The sequence below is a fragment of the Lactuca serriola genome, chromosome 7, assembly GCF_051521515.1.
Source record: "Lactuca serriola cultivar US96UC23 chromosome 7, Lser_US96UC23_V15, whole genome shotgun sequence".
NCBI lineage: Eukaryota > Viridiplantae > Streptophyta > Magnoliopsida > Asterales > Asteraceae > Lactuca > Lactuca serriola.
This window is the reverse complement of record NC_136414.1, coordinates 76,758,628-76,777,008: the sequence shown is the minus strand read 5'-3', so window position 1 is coordinate 76,777,008 and position 18,381 is coordinate 76,758,628. Positions and strand designations below refer to the sequence as shown.

General features: G+C 32.6%; 1 protein-coding gene and 1 long non-coding RNA gene across 4 annotated transcripts; one reads left to right on the top strand and one right to left on the bottom strand.

The window, feature by feature from the left end:
- The first annotated feature begins 7,816 nt into the window (after window positions 1-7,816).
- LOC145062295 (uncharacterized) lies at window positions 7,817-10,665 on the top strand. 3 transcript variants are annotated; one of them, XR_013687524.1, is made up of 3 exons: window positions 7,817-7,872; window positions 8,935-9,034; window positions 9,719-10,246. It is a non-coding gene; the product is annotated as an uncharacterized LOC145062295 (long non-coding RNA). The 3 variants fall into 3 exon arrangements; XR_013687523.1 differs by lacking the exon at window positions 7,817-7,872 and adding an exon at window positions 10,331-10,665 and having other exon boundaries at window positions 7,880-9,034; window positions 9,719-9,869; XR_013687525.1 differs by lacking the exon at window positions 7,817-7,872 and adding an exon at window positions 7,880-8,469.
- A 1,359-nt stretch (window positions 10,666-12,024) lies between these two features.
- LOC145061122 (diacylglycerol kinase 4-like) lies at window positions 12,025-18,162 on the bottom strand. The gene is made up of 13 exons (XM_079008499.1): window positions 18,125-18,162; window positions 17,435-17,810; window positions 16,679-16,801; window positions 15,681-15,818; window positions 15,510-15,595; window positions 14,991-15,078; window positions 14,678-14,753; window positions 14,505-14,587; window positions 14,328-14,398; window positions 14,123-14,200; window positions 13,932-14,019; window positions 13,672-13,788; window positions 12,025-12,373 (listed from the first exon to the last, which is right to left on the bottom strand). Exons 1-13 carry the CDS (start codon window positions 18,157-18,159, stop codon window positions 12,215-12,217), a joined length of 1,518 nt encoding a protein of 505 aa, XP_078864625.1. The 5' UTR covers window positions 18,160-18,162; the 3' UTR covers window positions 12,025-12,214.
- Between the last annotated feature and the right edge of the window lie 219 nt (window positions 18,163-18,381).

Below are 18,381 nucleotides of genomic sequence, written 5' to 3'. Positions count from 1 at the left end.
GATCCCTAACCTACCACTAACATGATGTTCTAACATAAACATGATATCAAATAACAGTGTGGGTAACTTGGGGTATACTTTCTTGCTCCAGTTGATCGTACACATTGCATCCCTCCTTGGTTACTTTTGAAAACCAGTTTTTAAAAACTTTTGTACTTCCTTTGTTTGAGTCTGGATTCACACGAATGTTCATCCAATTCTCTCAAACTATGGCTCTGATAACAACTTGTAACACTCCAAAAACTAAAGAAATTTAAATTTTTCAAAATCAAACATTAACCAATATTGTTTACAAGAAGAGTCAATGTTTCAAAAGCATTAATTCAAAAACAGAGTTTTCCCAAGACCCAGTGACATAAAACAGAAAGTTGTGCATTATCAAGCATTCACTTTCCCACGATTCTCTAAAGTACATGAAACCATAAACTAAAATTATACACCAAAGCTTAGTGAGTTCCCCCAAAGTACCAACACACACATACATATAACATCATATACTAGGTTCACAACTTAAAAAATGATCGGATTACCCCTCAGCCCACAGTATGAGTCTGGCATACCTATCAGGCCCTCAACTCATATCCGGATTGCTCCCGAGCCCATAGCATAAGTCTGGCATGCCCTCGGGGCCTACAACTTATGTCTAGATGACTCACGGGTTTGTTGACTACTGCACAAAAGCAATACAACCTCAACCCAACACAATATGTCGACATATGTAACATATATAACATAACATAGAACCAGCAAATAAAAATAAACATGTAGGTCTTAACAAATCACTACAGCATGGAAACATCCTATAACATGATACATAATATGTTGGGTCGGCATTGGTGCCTTAGACCCCCAAGTACAGTGAGGAAAACTCACCTCTCAGTCTAAATGCAATCTGAATAAATCCCTGCTCCGACAACCGGTGTAATCCAACTCCTTAATATCAAAACATTTCCCATTCTAACTTAATAACAATTTTCCCAAAATACGCTTGGTCAAAACTGGTCAAAATCAACAACCCAGGCGAGTCAACCCATCTGACTCAACTCTGGCCTCGTACGCAGGGCGTACTTCGTATGTATGCAGGGCATACTCGTGGTCTGAGGCATTGGGGCTCATCATGTGTACGTGCAGTGTACCATTTGGTATGCCCACCGTATGTAACAATTTTCCATCTTAACCACGTAGAGCTTAATATTTCGACTTCTTATGTCCAAATGCAGATCCAAGGCCAAACCACCACTGAGAGTCATAAAGTTTCCAACTTTATGACTTTTCATGCCCATTAAGTGCTTAATACAAACAATCCCAACTTCTTAACACCTAAATACCTTCTAGAGCATGCATGAATAAGAACTAAGCATCAAGATCTCATTTTTATGCCTCAAGACCCCTCATTGGGTCTGAAAGGATGAATTATTTGTTCAAGAGCATGCCATGCTCAAGAATCACCACGGTTGGGACCAAAAATCCCCTAAATGAAGAAATAACTAGATTCATAAGAAAAGATGATCAAGATAGGATCTTTTTACCTCCTGTAGGTTGCTAGCAAGTAGAGAATCTCGTATCCAAGCTTCTTCCAAGCTCCAATGTCCTTTTACCACCTTCTTCTTCTTCTTCAAGAACACCACCCAAACACATAAACAAGCTCAAAGTGCACTCTTCTCACTTAGGGTTAGCTAGAGGGATCTCGGTCGTCTGCCTCAAGACAGAAAAGGGCTCTCTTAGTAAAGATCTTGGTGATCTCAATCACCGACTCAGTCGTCTGCCTCAACGCTAGATACTCTTGGACTATCCTCTCTTTCTCTACTAGAGGAACATACTCCATGTGAAACATCTCCACAAACTGCCCCCAAGTAACACCAACCCTCTGCTCCGTAGTATAAGAACCAGTCACCAGGTTCCACCACTCAATCGCGCCAAGGCGAAGAAGGTTTAGGGTGCACCTGACCTTCCAATCCTTCGGATAGGAACAAGTAAAGAATTAGCCCTCCACATCAGAAATCCATCTCATATCCACGATCATGTCCTTGAATCCATCGAAATTCAGGGGATTAGTGTTACTAATGTCTCGATACTGGAATGTCCATCTCCACTAGCCGCAACAGTTGTGGTAGCTACAGCAGCAGCAGCCTCAGACACGGTGGAGTACTTCTCATTAAATAGCTCAACCATCGTAGTCTTAATAGACCAAAAAACCTTCAAGATAGCACTCGGAACAGTCGCAACCACCTCAGTGGCGATCAACTCGTGCATGTCATCGCCTGTCAAACTTGGCCTCTTCGGGCCGCCAACTCCTGATCCACCACCTCTCGTAGGCTATTAGGCATCACAATTCAGGAAATTCTATCATGCATTTCCTAAAGATCCCGATCCTACAACTAGCACGTAGTTTTATCATAGTTATCATAAGCAAATAATAGTGTCGGTATCTTGGGGTATACTTTCTTACTCTAGCTAATCGTACACGTCTCATCCTTCCTTGGTCACTTTTCAAAATAATTTTGAAAACATTTTGAAAACTTTTACAGATCCTTAGTTTGAGTCTGGATTCACATGAATGCCCATCCAATTCTCTTAAAGCAGGACTCTGATACCAACTTGTAACTTCCTAAAAATCAAGGTAAAATTTTTCATTTTTGAATCCAATCCATAACCACAAATGTTTACAGAACATATTTTCCAAAAGTTATAACATTAATCAAAGTATCCCAAAATCATAATCTCATAAAAATCCATGATTGTGTCCATGGTCAAGCTTTTGTCTTACCCTTGTCCTCTAAATTATTTGAAACCACAAGTTTAAATTGTAAGCCAAAGCTTAATCAGTTCCCCCAAAGTACCACACATAATCAAACAGATAACAACATGCATACATAAGCTTTCAGCATGACTGGACCACTTCGCATAGCCTACAACCTATCCAGACCGCCCTGGGTATCTTGGCCTTCAGCACAAAGCAAGACCGCCTCAACCCAACAAACCATAACATTTCAACATATATAATTAAAATCAATAATCAACAAGCAGAGGTAATCATACAGATCTATCAGTCTAACACAAAATGAGTGAATACATGTAATCATACAGATCTACCAGTCCATCATATAGCTGATGGTTTTTATACATAGCAAACAATCATATGTGTGCATGCAACCCTAACTTTTGGATCTATGTTTTCTCTATTAGACATATAAACGTTGAACACAAAAACTAGAAACCCTAGGAGGCATGTATGATTTTTGAAATTAACATAAAACTAGGGTTTAGATACATACTTGTATTGTTATGTAGTAATAACAATGAATTCCTTGAAAATCTTGACTTTGAGAACAAGTGCCACAAATGTAATACCTCTAATGGCTCACAAATACACCAAAGCAAGAGGATGATTATGAGAGAGAGGAGGGAGTTTCTCACAGTTTCGGCTCTTCTAGGGTTTCTTCAGATGGCCGAAACTTGGATGGGTGATGCTCCTTGTATAGTTAAGGTTGCTTAGTCCTAAAGCTAGGTTTTGAAGGTTGAAATCCTAATTTGCAGCTTAAGGCCTAAGCAGTCCATGAATCTCCCTTCTCAAGGCCATGGACGAAAATCCTTAGGGCCTCCCTAAGATTTTCGGCCAACCCTCCTTAGGGTGATCCAAGAGCCCAAAGCACAGCTATTAATTAATTGCAAAATAACCCCCATGAACTTTTAATTAATTCCTTTAATCCCAAAATTAATTCCAAATTAATCTCTGATTAAATATTAATTAAACAACATGATTTATAATTAATATATTATTTTCATAACATATTAATAAATCATTTTATATACTAATTTATTATTCCAAATAATAAATTCAACATTTTCCTCAAATAATCATCCTGTCTAGTTGCTAGTGTGAAGGCAACCCAAAAGCACTATGCTACTATCAATTCAAGTACATTACAATTATAGTTATGGGCTTAGACACCTAATCCAGCAATAACCAGCATAACATCATCTATTATACTAGGATACATAATCTAGCGGGTTGGCATTGGTGTCTTCGACCCACAAGTACAGTGAAGGAAATTCACCTTAATGTCAGAAAGATAGCATAACTGAATGATGCTCTAAATACTGGCTCTACGGGTCACATGTACAACACCGAGGAACCAAGCCTCAATCTACTACTCAAAAGGTCCCAAATGACCTAAAGTCAAACTTTGTCAAAGTCAATGGTCAACAGTCAACAGTCAAAGTCAAAATTCAAAAGTCACTCCAACTGGCCGCCACGTCGTGGCCATCCTTGGCCACGCTGTGGATACTAAACGACAAAGCAAACGGGTCTCTACCTAGTCTCCAAGTCGTGGCAACCTAAGGCCATGTCATGGGGGACTAGTCTGGACAGCTTAACCATTAAGTCATTTTCCCACAACTTCAAGAGCTCCAAATCTCAGATCCGGTCCTTCTCATGGTCTTGATGGATAAAGTTTCCAACTTTATCCATTTAGACTCCTCAATAAGTCAAGATCCCAAACCCTAATTCTGTAAGAGTGACCAAAAGCATAGAGACACCCATTAAGCACCAAATCTCTAGAGTTGCACATCTAAAGTTTCCAAAATGATTTCATACTCCAAATAAGCTCTAAAAATCATAGCTTTATGGACATGCATGTCCAATACATGTACCTTCCATTTTAGGTCAAAAACATGACAATAAAGGCTTAAATTTGGGCATGGGACCAAAAACTACATGGATCCTCAGATCTAGAGCATATAACACTAGAATGATCACATGGATCCATAAAGTTGCCAAATTTATGAGATTCAACCATCCAGATTCTCCCACTAAGAATATTTGGGGACAAAAGGGCTAGATCTAAAGGTAAATAACATAAAGGTTGGATATTAGGGAATTTCAATGGTCTAGAAACATGCTCAAGGTTGGTGAGAATATTTGCTTGCTAGAACCAAGCTCAAAGATGTCTTCTTCTCTTTACACACAAGGACTCAAAGATTAGCAATGGAGGCTAGGGGTTTCTTTTGAAGGCTGAAGGAGAGTGAATGAGGGTGAGGGTGGGCGACCTAGTCATCACATTCCCTTATAAAAAAAGACTAATTTTAGTTAATGGAGTGAATTATTAAATTGCAATTAAGTTAGAAAACAACATGAATCCCTCATTTTACATATTATCTTTCATTTTACATATTATTTTCTATTTTAATCTTTTATATGTTATTAAATATAAATAATATTACATTATATGATCCTTTTTTTACATATTAGTTTTAATATATATTACATATTCATAACTAATAGTTATGAAAATAATACAATTATGTATTAATATTAAAGTATTAATTCTCAATAGTCTTCTGTTACTATTTTTTTATTTGTTTTAAATGAGAACATATATATCTATATAATTAATAACGTGAGATCGATTGTAAAATTATCTTGAGAGAAGCTATTAATTTTAGAATATTATCCTTTTGGACAAAAAATCTGAAGATAAGAAATTTTATATTATTTTATTCTCTATAACTACATTCATTATCTATGTAATATTATCTATAAAAATGGGCATTCATTATCTATGACCATATCTCGTCATGTGTATTTTTTGGATGCCAATAAAATCCCCTGATAATACCTATTACTTTGAATCTAATAATTTATAGATAAAGTCAAGAAAGTATGGAGGAAGAGTGTCCGTAAAGTCAAGGTAGTCTTCGATTTTTGCGTTTGTGACTTGCAGTTTGTTCCCTTTCTCCACCATTTTCTTTGTTCCCTAATAAATAATAATAACATAAAATTAATGGCGATAGACATCTTTAATATGAAATCAATTAATTATGTTTGTCCCAAAACATAAAACTAATAATCGATTAAGATAAAAATACACATATAATATTCGATGAATCACATAAAATCATGTGCTAAAATGGACCAACGACCAATGGGTATGGTTTCAAGTTTTCAAGTTTTGAATTTGAGATCCATGTACAATATGGTATCCAGTATCTTTTTCGTAAATAACTATAGACAAATCACAAGTGTCGAATATTAACATGAGTAGATGAGTAGAAGAGACCTCCCCAGAAGTCTTTATATTTGGGTCCCACTCCACTCCACTTTTGCCACGTGTCATCGGTATATGCAGTTTTATAACTCTTCCCGCCAAAAGTTTCAAGGATGCGTTTCCCTTTTGCTTTATAATTTCAAATCAATGTCTTGTTAAGTAAATCTTATCCTAAATTATAAATCAATTACATTGCGATGTAATGAAACCATCTATGTTTAAACAGCCATAATTAATGATGTATCCCATAAAATAAGGGATAAATTAAACCCCATATATAATGATCTCGTATCCCATTAAATCGCTTCTTATATCATCAACCCACAAATCGATAGGCAAGAACATCTTTTTGGTTGTAAGAATTTCTGTTCGGATTTTAATGTTGTATTATGCAGTTAAATTTTTTTAAAGTTTCTGTTTTTGATGTATGTATGTTTTACTATTATATGCAGTTAAAACAGTTTTAAATTTTTGTTTTTGTTGTTGATCCTGTTGATGTATGTGTGTGTTACTATGTGTTTGGATTTTAAATTTGTATTATCCAGTTAAAAATGATTAAATTTTAAAACTTTGGATGTGTTACTATGTGCCACTTTCTGTATAAGTTTTATTTGTCCTTTTCAATAATTGCATTTCTTCAACTTCCTAACATTTTACTTTGTCGTTACAAAATATAGTCTGTTAATTCAGACTCCCTCATTGTTGGATCTTTAGATGCTGAATCACAACACATGACCCTTCAAAATGTATTACTATATAACAACGTAAAATGTCACACAATATAACTCCTTCCACTTTGGAAAAATCAACATCTACAATTCCTCTGAAAATATTGTCTACTCCAAAAGATTTAAAACGAAATCTTGATGAAGTCTTTGATGTGGACAACAACGCAAAATCGTCATCAACAAAATGTCCACGTCTTTCCTGGGGAAATAAAGAACATGAAAACTAATGTTTTAACTTTTAAGTACTCAATTTGAATTTGCTTTCGTTATAATTTACACTAGGAACAATCTCGTAATAAGACAATTTTTTTATAATAATTCGTGGAGCTATTGTAAGTTTTTTCATCAATATTTGTATGTGTGAATTGAATTGAAGGGTTTTTTATTGATCTACTAGTTATTTGCGTATGTTGATTATCTATTGTAGTGAATTTCTTGATAAATGATTAAATGGTGTACGAGATTATGTTAAATTTTAAGGCAATATTATGTATTTCGGTCAAGGTTTAAAAGAACATAATCGAGACTTGTTTTCTCTTCCTCATGAGGCGTAAACCCGGGTTCCAAACATGCGCTTCTTCAAGGATCCCATCCCAGTAGGGGCTTCAAAGCTTGACTAAGAGAGTTAAGGCCAGAAAGAATTATCTTACCTTTATCTTCTGTCAGTCTTTGAAGTTTCCTTTCTTTGAAAACCAAGGATGAAGCTAGAATGTGGAGTACGGACTTAGATCTTCCTCTCAACAGTGCTTCTCGAGGCTCCACTCTCCCCCCTGAATAAGTAAGGCCCCGTTAGCCTGGGCGAAGAAGTGGAATTAAAAAATAAATATAAAGATTAGATATCTCCTAAAAAAATACTAACACATTAATTGTATCTACAATAGTATATCCTCTAATCTAATAAATAAGAGCATTTTTGCCAAGTGGCATTCAGTTAGCTCCCTTCCCATTCTATTTATCTCGCTCAAAATACAAAGTGAATTTCCCCGAATGCCCTCCGCTTCAGCTTTAATTATAAAGTATTGACGTTATTCTCTTAAACCCTAATCCTCTTCCCTCTAGTTCTTCTCATGAAACTGCGTTCGTAACGCTACATCCAGGTAATTAGTTTTTGATTTCGGATTTGAAATAAGCTACAATCGATTTGGGTGTAATTTCTTTTCTGTAATTGGTTTTGGAGTCGCTATTGACTTTTTGAAAAGGAACTTCTGCCTCGCCGATTACTTTCGTTTCCCATGAGCTTTAAAATGATGTTATTTTATGGATTATAAAGCTTATGGGTCGTGGGGGATGGCTTATAATCACTTCGAATGGCATTTAGGATGCTATGTTCGTATCTCAAATAATCAACAAATATTCTTCAATTGTTGATTTCATCCTTATTAGGTAGATAATCCCATCCAAAATTGAAATTGATGTAACTGATATCCCAAATAATCAGGGACAAAGTGATTTGTATTCCCGTTCCTTCTCTCCTGCAATATTATCGCTCATAGGTTTTCTTTTATCATCGCCTCCATTCTCATTTGGACCCTCGATTCCTATCATTGGTTGCTGTGGTAATCTTTATTGTTTTTTCTTTGGAAATCATGAGGTTTGACATTTAGTTTTTCCAATTCCACCCTTCCCCCTTCGGCAATTGCAGATTCTAAGCGTCTAGGTTTTTAGGTTTTAAAGACTTCATCACCGTTATGCAGGTTTGTCCACTTTCTTCTTTTTGGTTCTTTCAATATTCGTAATTTACTAATCTCTTTTAAGTTTCAAGTTTTGTACCTTCGTTTACTAATTGAATCTTTTTTTTCTTTCTGATTTGCGGTATCATTTAATTGAATCCTTCTTTCTGATTTTTGATATCTATTATAGTGAATGCTTAGTTTGATCAATAATCCATCAAAGTTACCATTAGTTATTCCTTTTTAATATCAAAATTACATTTATTTATTCATTTTCAATCTGATTAAGTTATGTAATTGTTTTCAAACTGAGATTATAACCTAACCATTGGTGTTGTATTATTTTTAACTACTTCTTATATACCAATTCTTATTTTTATCTATTCATTCATTGTCACAATATATTAATTAGGATTCACTTGTGCTAAAACAAACTTTTGATTGGTGATGATGCCCGGACGTGGATGATCCATGACTCTATATGTGCAGTTAATATATGCAAATTCTGTTAATTTGAACACTTTATAGACGGGGAGTAACTTACATGGACACAGTGGATTTTGACGAAGCAAGAAGAAATTTCAACAAAGTAAATCATTAAACTCCATTTTGATGCTTAAAAAAGATGATGATCATATATCTTGATTTGTGTAGTTTCCTTTAATCCTATTTTAATTTTCAAATTTATGGTGAAACCAAGTACAAAAGTGAACCCTTTGAGTCCAACCCAAAAAAAAATCATTTGTTTGTAAATTTTTGTGTTGTTTACTGTTTAGTATCAGCATGTGGGTGGTGGAGTTTATATTGGACAAGCTCAAGTTTGCTAGGCAGAATGGATCCAAATACACAGTTCTCCTTTAGTAAATATAAGTGTCGTTTTTAGATAAGTTTCATCACCCTCTCTGTTTATGTCTATGCATAAATTTTGGATTTTTGGAGAAAAAAAAATCAAATTCTTAATCCCTTCAAAATTGTTTTCGTTGTCTTTATAGGTTGTTGAATTTTCAACATTTGTAGTATGACATTCTAAAAATATCCTCACTTTAATTGTAATGGGAATAGATATACCACTGCAACCTACAATGATGGAGCCATTATATGCCACCATACGACCACAAAATCATTCCCAGTTGGATCCAAATCTATTCTTAAGAACAAACTTCATTTTTTACTCTTTTGTTAAAAAGACCAAAGTACCCTTATGGTAAAGATAGTAAAGTATGCTGCTATTCTTGCCCAAGTAAATATAAAAATATTAAATACTTTTTTTTAGGATTCACTGGATCCCTTAGCAAACTCCTTACTACAACAACAATTTCCTGGATAATTCTTGGAAGTCGCCCGACATCTACGGGAGAATATGGATGGTCATGAACGGCTTATGCGAGGTCAACGAGTTCTCAACATTGGATCTCAAAATCATTGTAAGTGTTTTTTATTTCAATAAAACTTAAGTTATATTGAAACTACAAGAGTTAGACTTTTGAAATATATTGTATCAGAATGTGTAACATCTAAATGAAATTTTGTATGAGTGTCATTTTAGGAGAACAATGTTTATTAGGTATGACATCAACAAGTGTATATTCATATGGTTTAAAATGGAGGATATTTTATAATGGCTGCACTGTAATTATCTAATTCATGATTCAAACTTCTCTTTTTGATGTGGTATGTTCTGTGTTTCGTTAACTTGGGCATCAACAAACATATTTTTGGCTATTTTGGACACGTCAACATTCAATTAGTAATCTCTTGAGACACTAATGATATATGTGTTTCAATTTGTCATCATGTTTAATATGGAGTTTTTCTTGGATTGATTACGAGGACGAAGTCCTGAAGGATATATGTTCAAGTGATTCAATTTATACTTGATATGCAGTTTCACCCCTATAAGTGGGTTTATGAGTATCTGAGTATCGAAAACTGGTGAAAGCTAGCATGCCATTGTCAAAATATTTACTTTCATTGGGTCGTTTGTGCATGCTTGGGAATATGTCTTGATGTGATGGTATTTGAAGTAGACTACATTTGGTTAACTACATTTCATATTTTTATTCTATAAAGTGTTTTTTGGATGTGGGTAGGGATGCAAAGGACTTACTGTTTAGAAGGAAGTATTCATAAGTTGGATTGTATATAACCTCATTTGAATTAGTTAGAATGTGGATGGTGATGTTTAAATTAGTTGAATGTCGATGTTAATGTTTGTGGTTTTGAGACATGATTAACGAGTTTTCTCTGTTTTAAATCTGGAAACTAAATTTAATTAATACTATCTTTTGATTTTTATTTTTGGTTTGAATGTGTCTGCAAAATTTTTGTAGATTAAATACTAAAATCGACATTAGGCAAAACGATGACATTTTTTTATCTATTATAATAGTTTTAAATATATCGACCGTGGTTTCCACGTGTTATAACCTAGTAATTGAATCTACAGGAGCTACAAACATATATTTTTACAAATCCTATGCTCCCAATCTATGTCGGAAGAAGAATTACCATGTGCGATGCTAAGAACAAGTGTGATGTGAAGAAGAAAGATTAGGTTAAAAAACAAAGCATATGAATCTCCTATACGAACCGTTTCTATAATTGAATCAACAATAGTATTTAGCATTTAGCAACATGGACATGTTAATTGTGCATAAATGTATGGAAAATGATTCTCACAAAAATAGGAATGTGTATTATATAATGTAAGCATACTTTATAATTTGAACTTTAACTTAAGTCAAATATTCATTGATATACATCTTCTTATATTTTTTTGGTTATTTTCGCTAAATTTTTTTCACGTAGCATTTTATGGTTTATTTTTGTTTTTTGTTAGTTTTTTTGTTTAATCTCCCTATTCTAATAAAAAATAACTTTAATCTCCTTTTGTCATGTGTCACTCTAATATAACTTGTCGTTAATGTTATGTCACATGTTATGGAGATATATTAGACAAATCACTTTAAAATTCAGATTTACTTTTTCTAATTATATGTTAAATTTGAAGTTATAATAACTTTAAAATTTTGATATATCTCTTAATTAATGATTTATTTAAAATAATTGTTTAATAATTATAAATTTTACTATGAAAATTTAATTAATTTTGTAACCGTGTTTTTAATGTGTTATAAACTAATGTTTATGCAATAAATGTCTTCCAATTTCAAAAACTCAATAATTGACTCAATTTTTTATAAATTCAATAATTAACTTATTTTCCTTAAAAATTCAAAATTCCCAAATTCAAATAAGTCTTTAAATATTTATAATATCAAATAGTTTTTTTTTATTTGTATACATTGAAATACTTATTCATCATGCTTAAGTATACACATTCATATTTAATTTTTTTAATCAATATACACAGGTCGCCCAACTAGGTTATAAATAAATAATATAATATAATATAATAATAATTTAATAAAACAAATTCGGAATTCCATAGTGTGGCCCACATATAGACATGAAATAATGTTAGTGGGATATGAAAGGAAAAGTTCACATAAAAGCAAAAACTTTCAACATATCATCAACCAAAACAAAATGGTTATATTACATCATTACACAATCTCACATATAAAGATTTCTTGTTCTACTTTACAAACATCATACAACCATGGCACCGGTTAAGCACCAACTATAACAACTTTTCTTCCTAGTAGGTTTAGTGAAACAACACCAATTTACCCGTTTGATGGTAAAAATGATTTACACGAGTTAATAATTAACGTTAAAAGTTTTTTTTTTTTTTTTTTTTTTAAAATCACCCTCCATTGATCATAATTGATCGAAATGGAACCCTTTCAATGTCCACAAAAGTTGAAAACTCATTTTGCAATGGTTGTTTCCATGGCTCTCCATCCATTTGCATAAAACCTCGTTTCCATGCTCCTCCTCTTAACTCAAATCGAATTGCAGCAGCCTAATGAACAAAAAGTTTCACTCATTTTTAAAAAGATATCCATTTTTTAGTTTGAGTAAATTACACGAATGGTCCCTATGGTTTGGGGTAATTTACACGTTTGGTCCCTAACTTATTTTTTTAACTCGGAAAGTCCTTATTATTTGTTTTTGTTACACTTGGTCCCTACTGTTTGTTTTTGTTACACGCTTGGTCCCACTTTTACCTAAAAATACTATTATTTAAATAGGGAAAAATATTGAGATGGGTAAGATAAGATGAGAGGGATGGAGTTGGGGGTGTGTTTATTTAAATAAATAAAAAAAACCAAGGGAAAAATAGTCTTTTTATGTAAGACAGGGACCAAGCGCGTAACAAAAGCAAACAGTAGGGACCTTCCAAGTTAAAAAAGTTAGTTAGAGACCAAACACGCAAATTACCCTAAACCATAGGGACCATTCGCGTAATTTATTCTTTTAGTTTTTATACCATTTTTCTTTCGGAAAAAATACAGAAAAACACAACTTTCATTATTTGATCCATTTGGTCACTTAACTATTTTCTATAGTGATTAAACAATTACACAACTTTAGAAATCGTCCTTTCATAGTTTCATAGTTTCATCATTTATCAATTTAATCACTGATATTATTTATTATGATTGTTATAATGATATTTTGATGGCAAAATCGGTAAAAATAATAGTTTAGCGGGTAAATCATAAAATCGTGAAAATATTTATATCAAAATATCAAAACTGGTAACCGGTAAATATCTTTTTGTAACGCTTAAAAAAGTATTATGGTTTAATTATAAAGTATAGTTAAGTAGCTAAATCCATAAAATGGTGAAAGTACAAATACTTTTTTGTATTTTTGAGCTTTTTTGTATTTTCCCTTTACTTTTACCTTTTTAGCATACATATGCATGTGTTGTTTTTCATTTAGCCACTTGATATTTTCTATAGCGATTTAAGAAATATATTATTTGACTTTTTAAAAAACCCATATTTCCCGGTTTTTGAAATTTAAAAAAAGAAAAAAAAATCACAACATATTTTCATGGTTGCACCATTATAGAAGTACTTTTTTTATGATTTATAAAAACAATAGTTCAGTTACTAAATCCTAAAATTATGAAAGTACTTTTTGTTTTTCTGTATTTTGTCCTAATATAAAAATATTAAAACCAGGTAATGGGAAAATTCTTCTTTTTTTTTTATTATTATTGTTAAAGTGATAAAACCAATAAAACGGTGAAAGTAAAAAGTAACTTTTTGTATTTTTTTTTTTTCCCTTTTTTACCCTTTTGGCATATACCTGTGCGATGTGTTTAGCTGAAATAAGCTCGACCATTACAAAAGACGCATGCCATCCTTGTTTAAACCCAAAAACTTCTAAAAGTCCATCATCTGCATTAGCTTCAACAAAACCTTTCTGAAACCAATTGAAAAACCAAAATTACTCATTTCTCCTTCATCATCATTACAATCATAACGAAAAATATCGATTAGGGTCCACAACGTTCTTCAATCGAAAGGATATTTAAGGTATTTCACAAATAATCAAACGTCGATTACCTTTTCCATATATTCGGGCTTCAATTTCCCCCATGGATTTCTTCCACTCGCATAGCTATGAAGATTCAAAGCGACAATAGATCTTACACTGGAATATATAAAATTATAAATCAACATTAGAACCTAATAATAATTAAATTTAACTTTAGAAAATAAAATTGCGAATTAAATAATTAAATTAAATCGCTTACGTTGAAGGGATAGGAACAACTTCCCAATCGGAGCTATTGAGTCGTTTAACATGTAGCCTCAATATATTCTTTAGTCCTCTGTTTTTTTCCAATAGAAATAGATTTTAATTTAATTAAATTAATTAATTAATCGAAATTTTTTTATAAAAATAGTATTGAATCATGAAAAAAAAATAAAAACGTGAATAATGTGACAAATTCTTACCTTAAACCTGGATCAGCCATACAAGGCGTAAAAAACCACCCTTGTTTGCAACTATATCCAGAGTAGATTAACTATAACAACATAAGAAATAACAAAATAACAAAAATAATAAATAATAATTTTAAATATATATTGTGTAGGGGTATTTTTGTCAAAGAAACGAACTAAGGTGTTGACCTTGTTTGAAATAGGACCTTGTGCAAGGTAAGGTTTATCATTCCTTAAATGATGGAAACCATAAGCCACCTGTGCATCCATTCCTATATAAAGAAATTAATAATAATAATCGAATTAATATATGTAAATACACAAATTATAAAATAATAATAATAATAAATAATTAATTATACCTATGCTGAAATAATTATAGAACACTCCTTGGTAGCATGAAATTTTTTCAGGCAACTTTCCTTCGATTTCTAAACCCTGAAAAGAAGCGCATATAAGTTTGATTGTTTTTCGAATTCTGTAACAATTTCTTATATTTGAATTACTTTTTTATTACATAAGGCAAGAAAGGCGAATTTGAGAAAAACATATATATATATATATATATATATATATATATATATATATATATATATATATATATATATATATATATATATATATATATATATATATATAATAAAAAAGTAAATAATTTGAATTAGTATTATAAACCTGATCAAGAACAACTTCCTCTGTTTGCTTCAAAGAATGAGGAGTATCTAAATCTATTCCAGCAGGCATTGATATCAAAAGTTTCCAACTGCATATAAATTATAATATTATAGTAGTAAATTTAAAGCATAAAAGTAAAAATGTGCATAAATAACAAATTTTGAAAAGGGCTAAATGTAGATAACAACATCATAGTTTTTAGTTGAAAAATTAACCAAATTATTATATGATTGTAAATCTTCCCATTTATAGCAAATATCATCCAAACACAAAGCAACCTTGTTTGTTACAATTAGGTACGTTTACATTTTTCATAAGGATAATAATAAAAAATAATTTTTAAATAGGATGCTATTATACGCAAATAAATATAAGTTTGTTGCTATTTCTTGTGTTAAGGATTAAATGCAAGAATAGCAACATACCTCCATTTATAGAAATATCATCCATATAAAAGTAGGTTGCTATTTCTTGCATTTAACCCCATATGGAAATTGTCATATTTAAAAATCGACTCACCTATCCAAACGGCTAGTTGGAGCATGAATGGCCCTATCAAGAGTCTTTTTTATAGCCGCCCTCCAACTAAAAGGAAACGAACCACCCTATAAATAATTCCAATCACATTAAAAACTTCAAATAATATTAAAAATAAAAAAATAAAAAGTATTAGGATACGATTAGATTTACCCAACCAAAACTCCTTGACAAATCATTTCCTGTTCCAAGTGGTATAACTGCGGTTGGTGGAATCGGACTTCTTCCCTGCTTATGAAGCTCTCCAAGACATCCGAGAACCCAACCCACTGTCCCATCGCCTCCCGCAACCTATCAAATAAATACTAATTGCCATGTAAGATATACTCTGATATATGTCTATAAAGTTGGTATTAGAAGAACGTTGGTTTAAGCTGTGTTTGGCACGCCCCAGCTAGCTGATTTTTCGAGCTTTTTTAAGTTGTCATGTTTGGCAAACCAAAATGTAGCTTATAAGCTAGCTTTTTAAAAAGCTATTTAGACTAGCTTTTTAGGAGCTTTTTTAAAATTTTCGAAATATACCCCTTTAATTAATTATAGAAACACATTCTTTTAAATGTTCTTTTATGTTCTTTTATATTTTTCAGCTAGTTTTACCAAACGATATAGCCAGTTTTACCAAACGGTATTTTTTATCAGCTAGTTTTTCGGCTATCAACTAGTACGCCAAACATAGCCTGAGTGATGTGAAGTTGAGTTAGACAGTGTAACTTAAGGGTTGTTTCTTTTTGACTTAATGAGCTTAATGGGTTAAGCACTTGATATGTATAGCTTTATATGATTGTTTCTTTTTTACTTGATCTGGATAGAATGTATGGCTTCATGTATTTAGACACTAACACTTTACGGTTTACCTATTTGACTTTCTACTTTTTTCTTCTCTCATGTTAAAATGATTCGTATTGTGAAATTTGTTGTTTAGAATGTAAGGGTAAAATGGTCATTTAGTCTCATTCAAAAGAAAGACTTTATAATCTATATATGCAACACTTACTTTATTTAGACATCATTACCCGTTCAACCACTTTACATCGTTGCCCATGTAATCATTATAAAAAGATTCAAGATTCCTTGGGTTTGTCATGGTTGAAGGATATTTTAGACATTTAACTAAAAATCAAACATACTTAGGGATAACATAAGAAGCATACCACAATCCTTAACTTTTCGCGAGTTTCTTTGGCACAATTGTCACCAAGACTAGCAAACTTCTCCAAGCAACCCAATCCATACTCAACAAACTCATGGGGCCTCACATTAGAAAGGTCAAATACCTAAACACAAAATAAAAAAGTATGAGAAAATTGTTCTTTTGGTACTAAATAGAAAGAAAAAGATTAATAATTGTGCTAAAGATCACGAAAATGTTCAAATATATCTAGTTTCAAAGAACCAAAAATCAGTGGGCCCCACCATGGTGTCTACCATAAGTGTCGGATTTTGACAGGTTTATAGATCTTGAGCACTTTTGGAAGATAGATTTAGAGAAAAAAAAAACACAAATTCTTTTTTATGAATAAATGAAACTTGTATGGGTAGATTCTTTTGTGTATTGTCAGATCCAGGAATTATCACTAAAAATTAAGAACTTTCAAAAAAATTAAGAAGTTTCAAAACTCACATTAGCAAAATAATTTTCTTGAATTCGTATTTTTGTTGTTATGTGCACTTTGTATTGACTTTCAGTGAATCAAAAGTTTCATGAATCATGCGTTTCCTGATATAACAATAGACTGATTTTATAAAGCTTCTGTAATCACAAGATTTTAATCAAAATCAATTGAGTTCGACGCAATTTTCGCAACTATATTCTCGGGGAAAATTAGACCATGAATCAAAATTCAAAAATATGCAATAATTGAACATTTATTTATGAGTTTTTATATCGAAAAAAAAAAAAAAAAAACCTGTTCTTCGCCCATTAACTCCTGCAACCTTGCTTTAAGATGTGGACCATGGCGTCCACCGCTCTTGGAGTTAATAAAAACAACCAACGGACACTCAGCGGCGGCGAGAGGCGGTTTATCGCCGTCGCCACCACCGGCGGTAGTGGTAGTAGCATCGAAATGACGTTTTGCAGAATCAATATCTTTTGAGGCAATGGAATCCCGAATAGCGAGACGTAAATACTCAGGCATCGTGATCTTCTGCCGCAATTCCTCTTTAGGAATCCTTATTCCCGATAAAGACCACCGTTTAATGGAGTCTACCATCGACGACTTTACAGCCACTCTATTCACCATTTTTTCCGGTCCCGGCGAGTCCATCGTAGTCACTCTGTTTCTGGGTGAAGATGGGAAGAATCAGACTCGAATCTGTAACTTTCTTAGGCAAAAAAACTGGAAAAATTTTGTTCAAAACTCAAAACGATGGTTACAAAGAAACTGTCGTCGGTTTTTCTAGAGTGAGAGAGAGTTTGTGCGTGTGGGTGGAAAATGGGGCCGGCGAAATAGTCGCTTTAAACTTTCAAGTCCGGCAAGGGTGGAGTTTTGAAATTTTGTTCTTTTTCCTTTTTGGATACAAGATTTAATATAATGTATTTTTTTGACTCGTTTTGACTATTATACCCTTTAGATTTGAGAGTATTTCGAAATTACCTGTTTTCGTAAAGTGCTGTTTCGTTTTTGGCCATACATACAGCGACACATACGTCTGTGCATACTTTTGACATTTATAGAACTATGTATTTACAGGTTATCCCCTTTGAGTTGAGGGTATTTACATGGGACCTCTTTGTTTAAAGTAAGTTTCATTTTCAGCCCCTCATGTTTTGGTTAAATAAGTTTAGTTGGCTTAATTCATTTTGAAACACAAACAAACTAAAAGGTATTTGTAGTTGAGAGTAATTTAAGTA

Excerpts from the sequence above, each read along its gene's own strand:
- LOC145061122 (XM_079008499.1), bottom strand. The coding sequence starts at position 18,159 with ATGGCCAAAAACGAAACAGCACTTTACGAAAACAG. Across the intron at positions 14,399-14,504 it reads AAGGTCCTATTTCAAACAAG|TTAATCTACTCTGGATATAG; the intron begins GTCAACACCTTA and ends ATGTTGTTATAG. Across the intron at positions 13,789-13,931 it reads AGCCCGAATATATGGAAAAG|AAAGGTTTTGTTGAAGCTAA; the intron begins GTAATCGACGTT and ends AATTGGTTTCAG.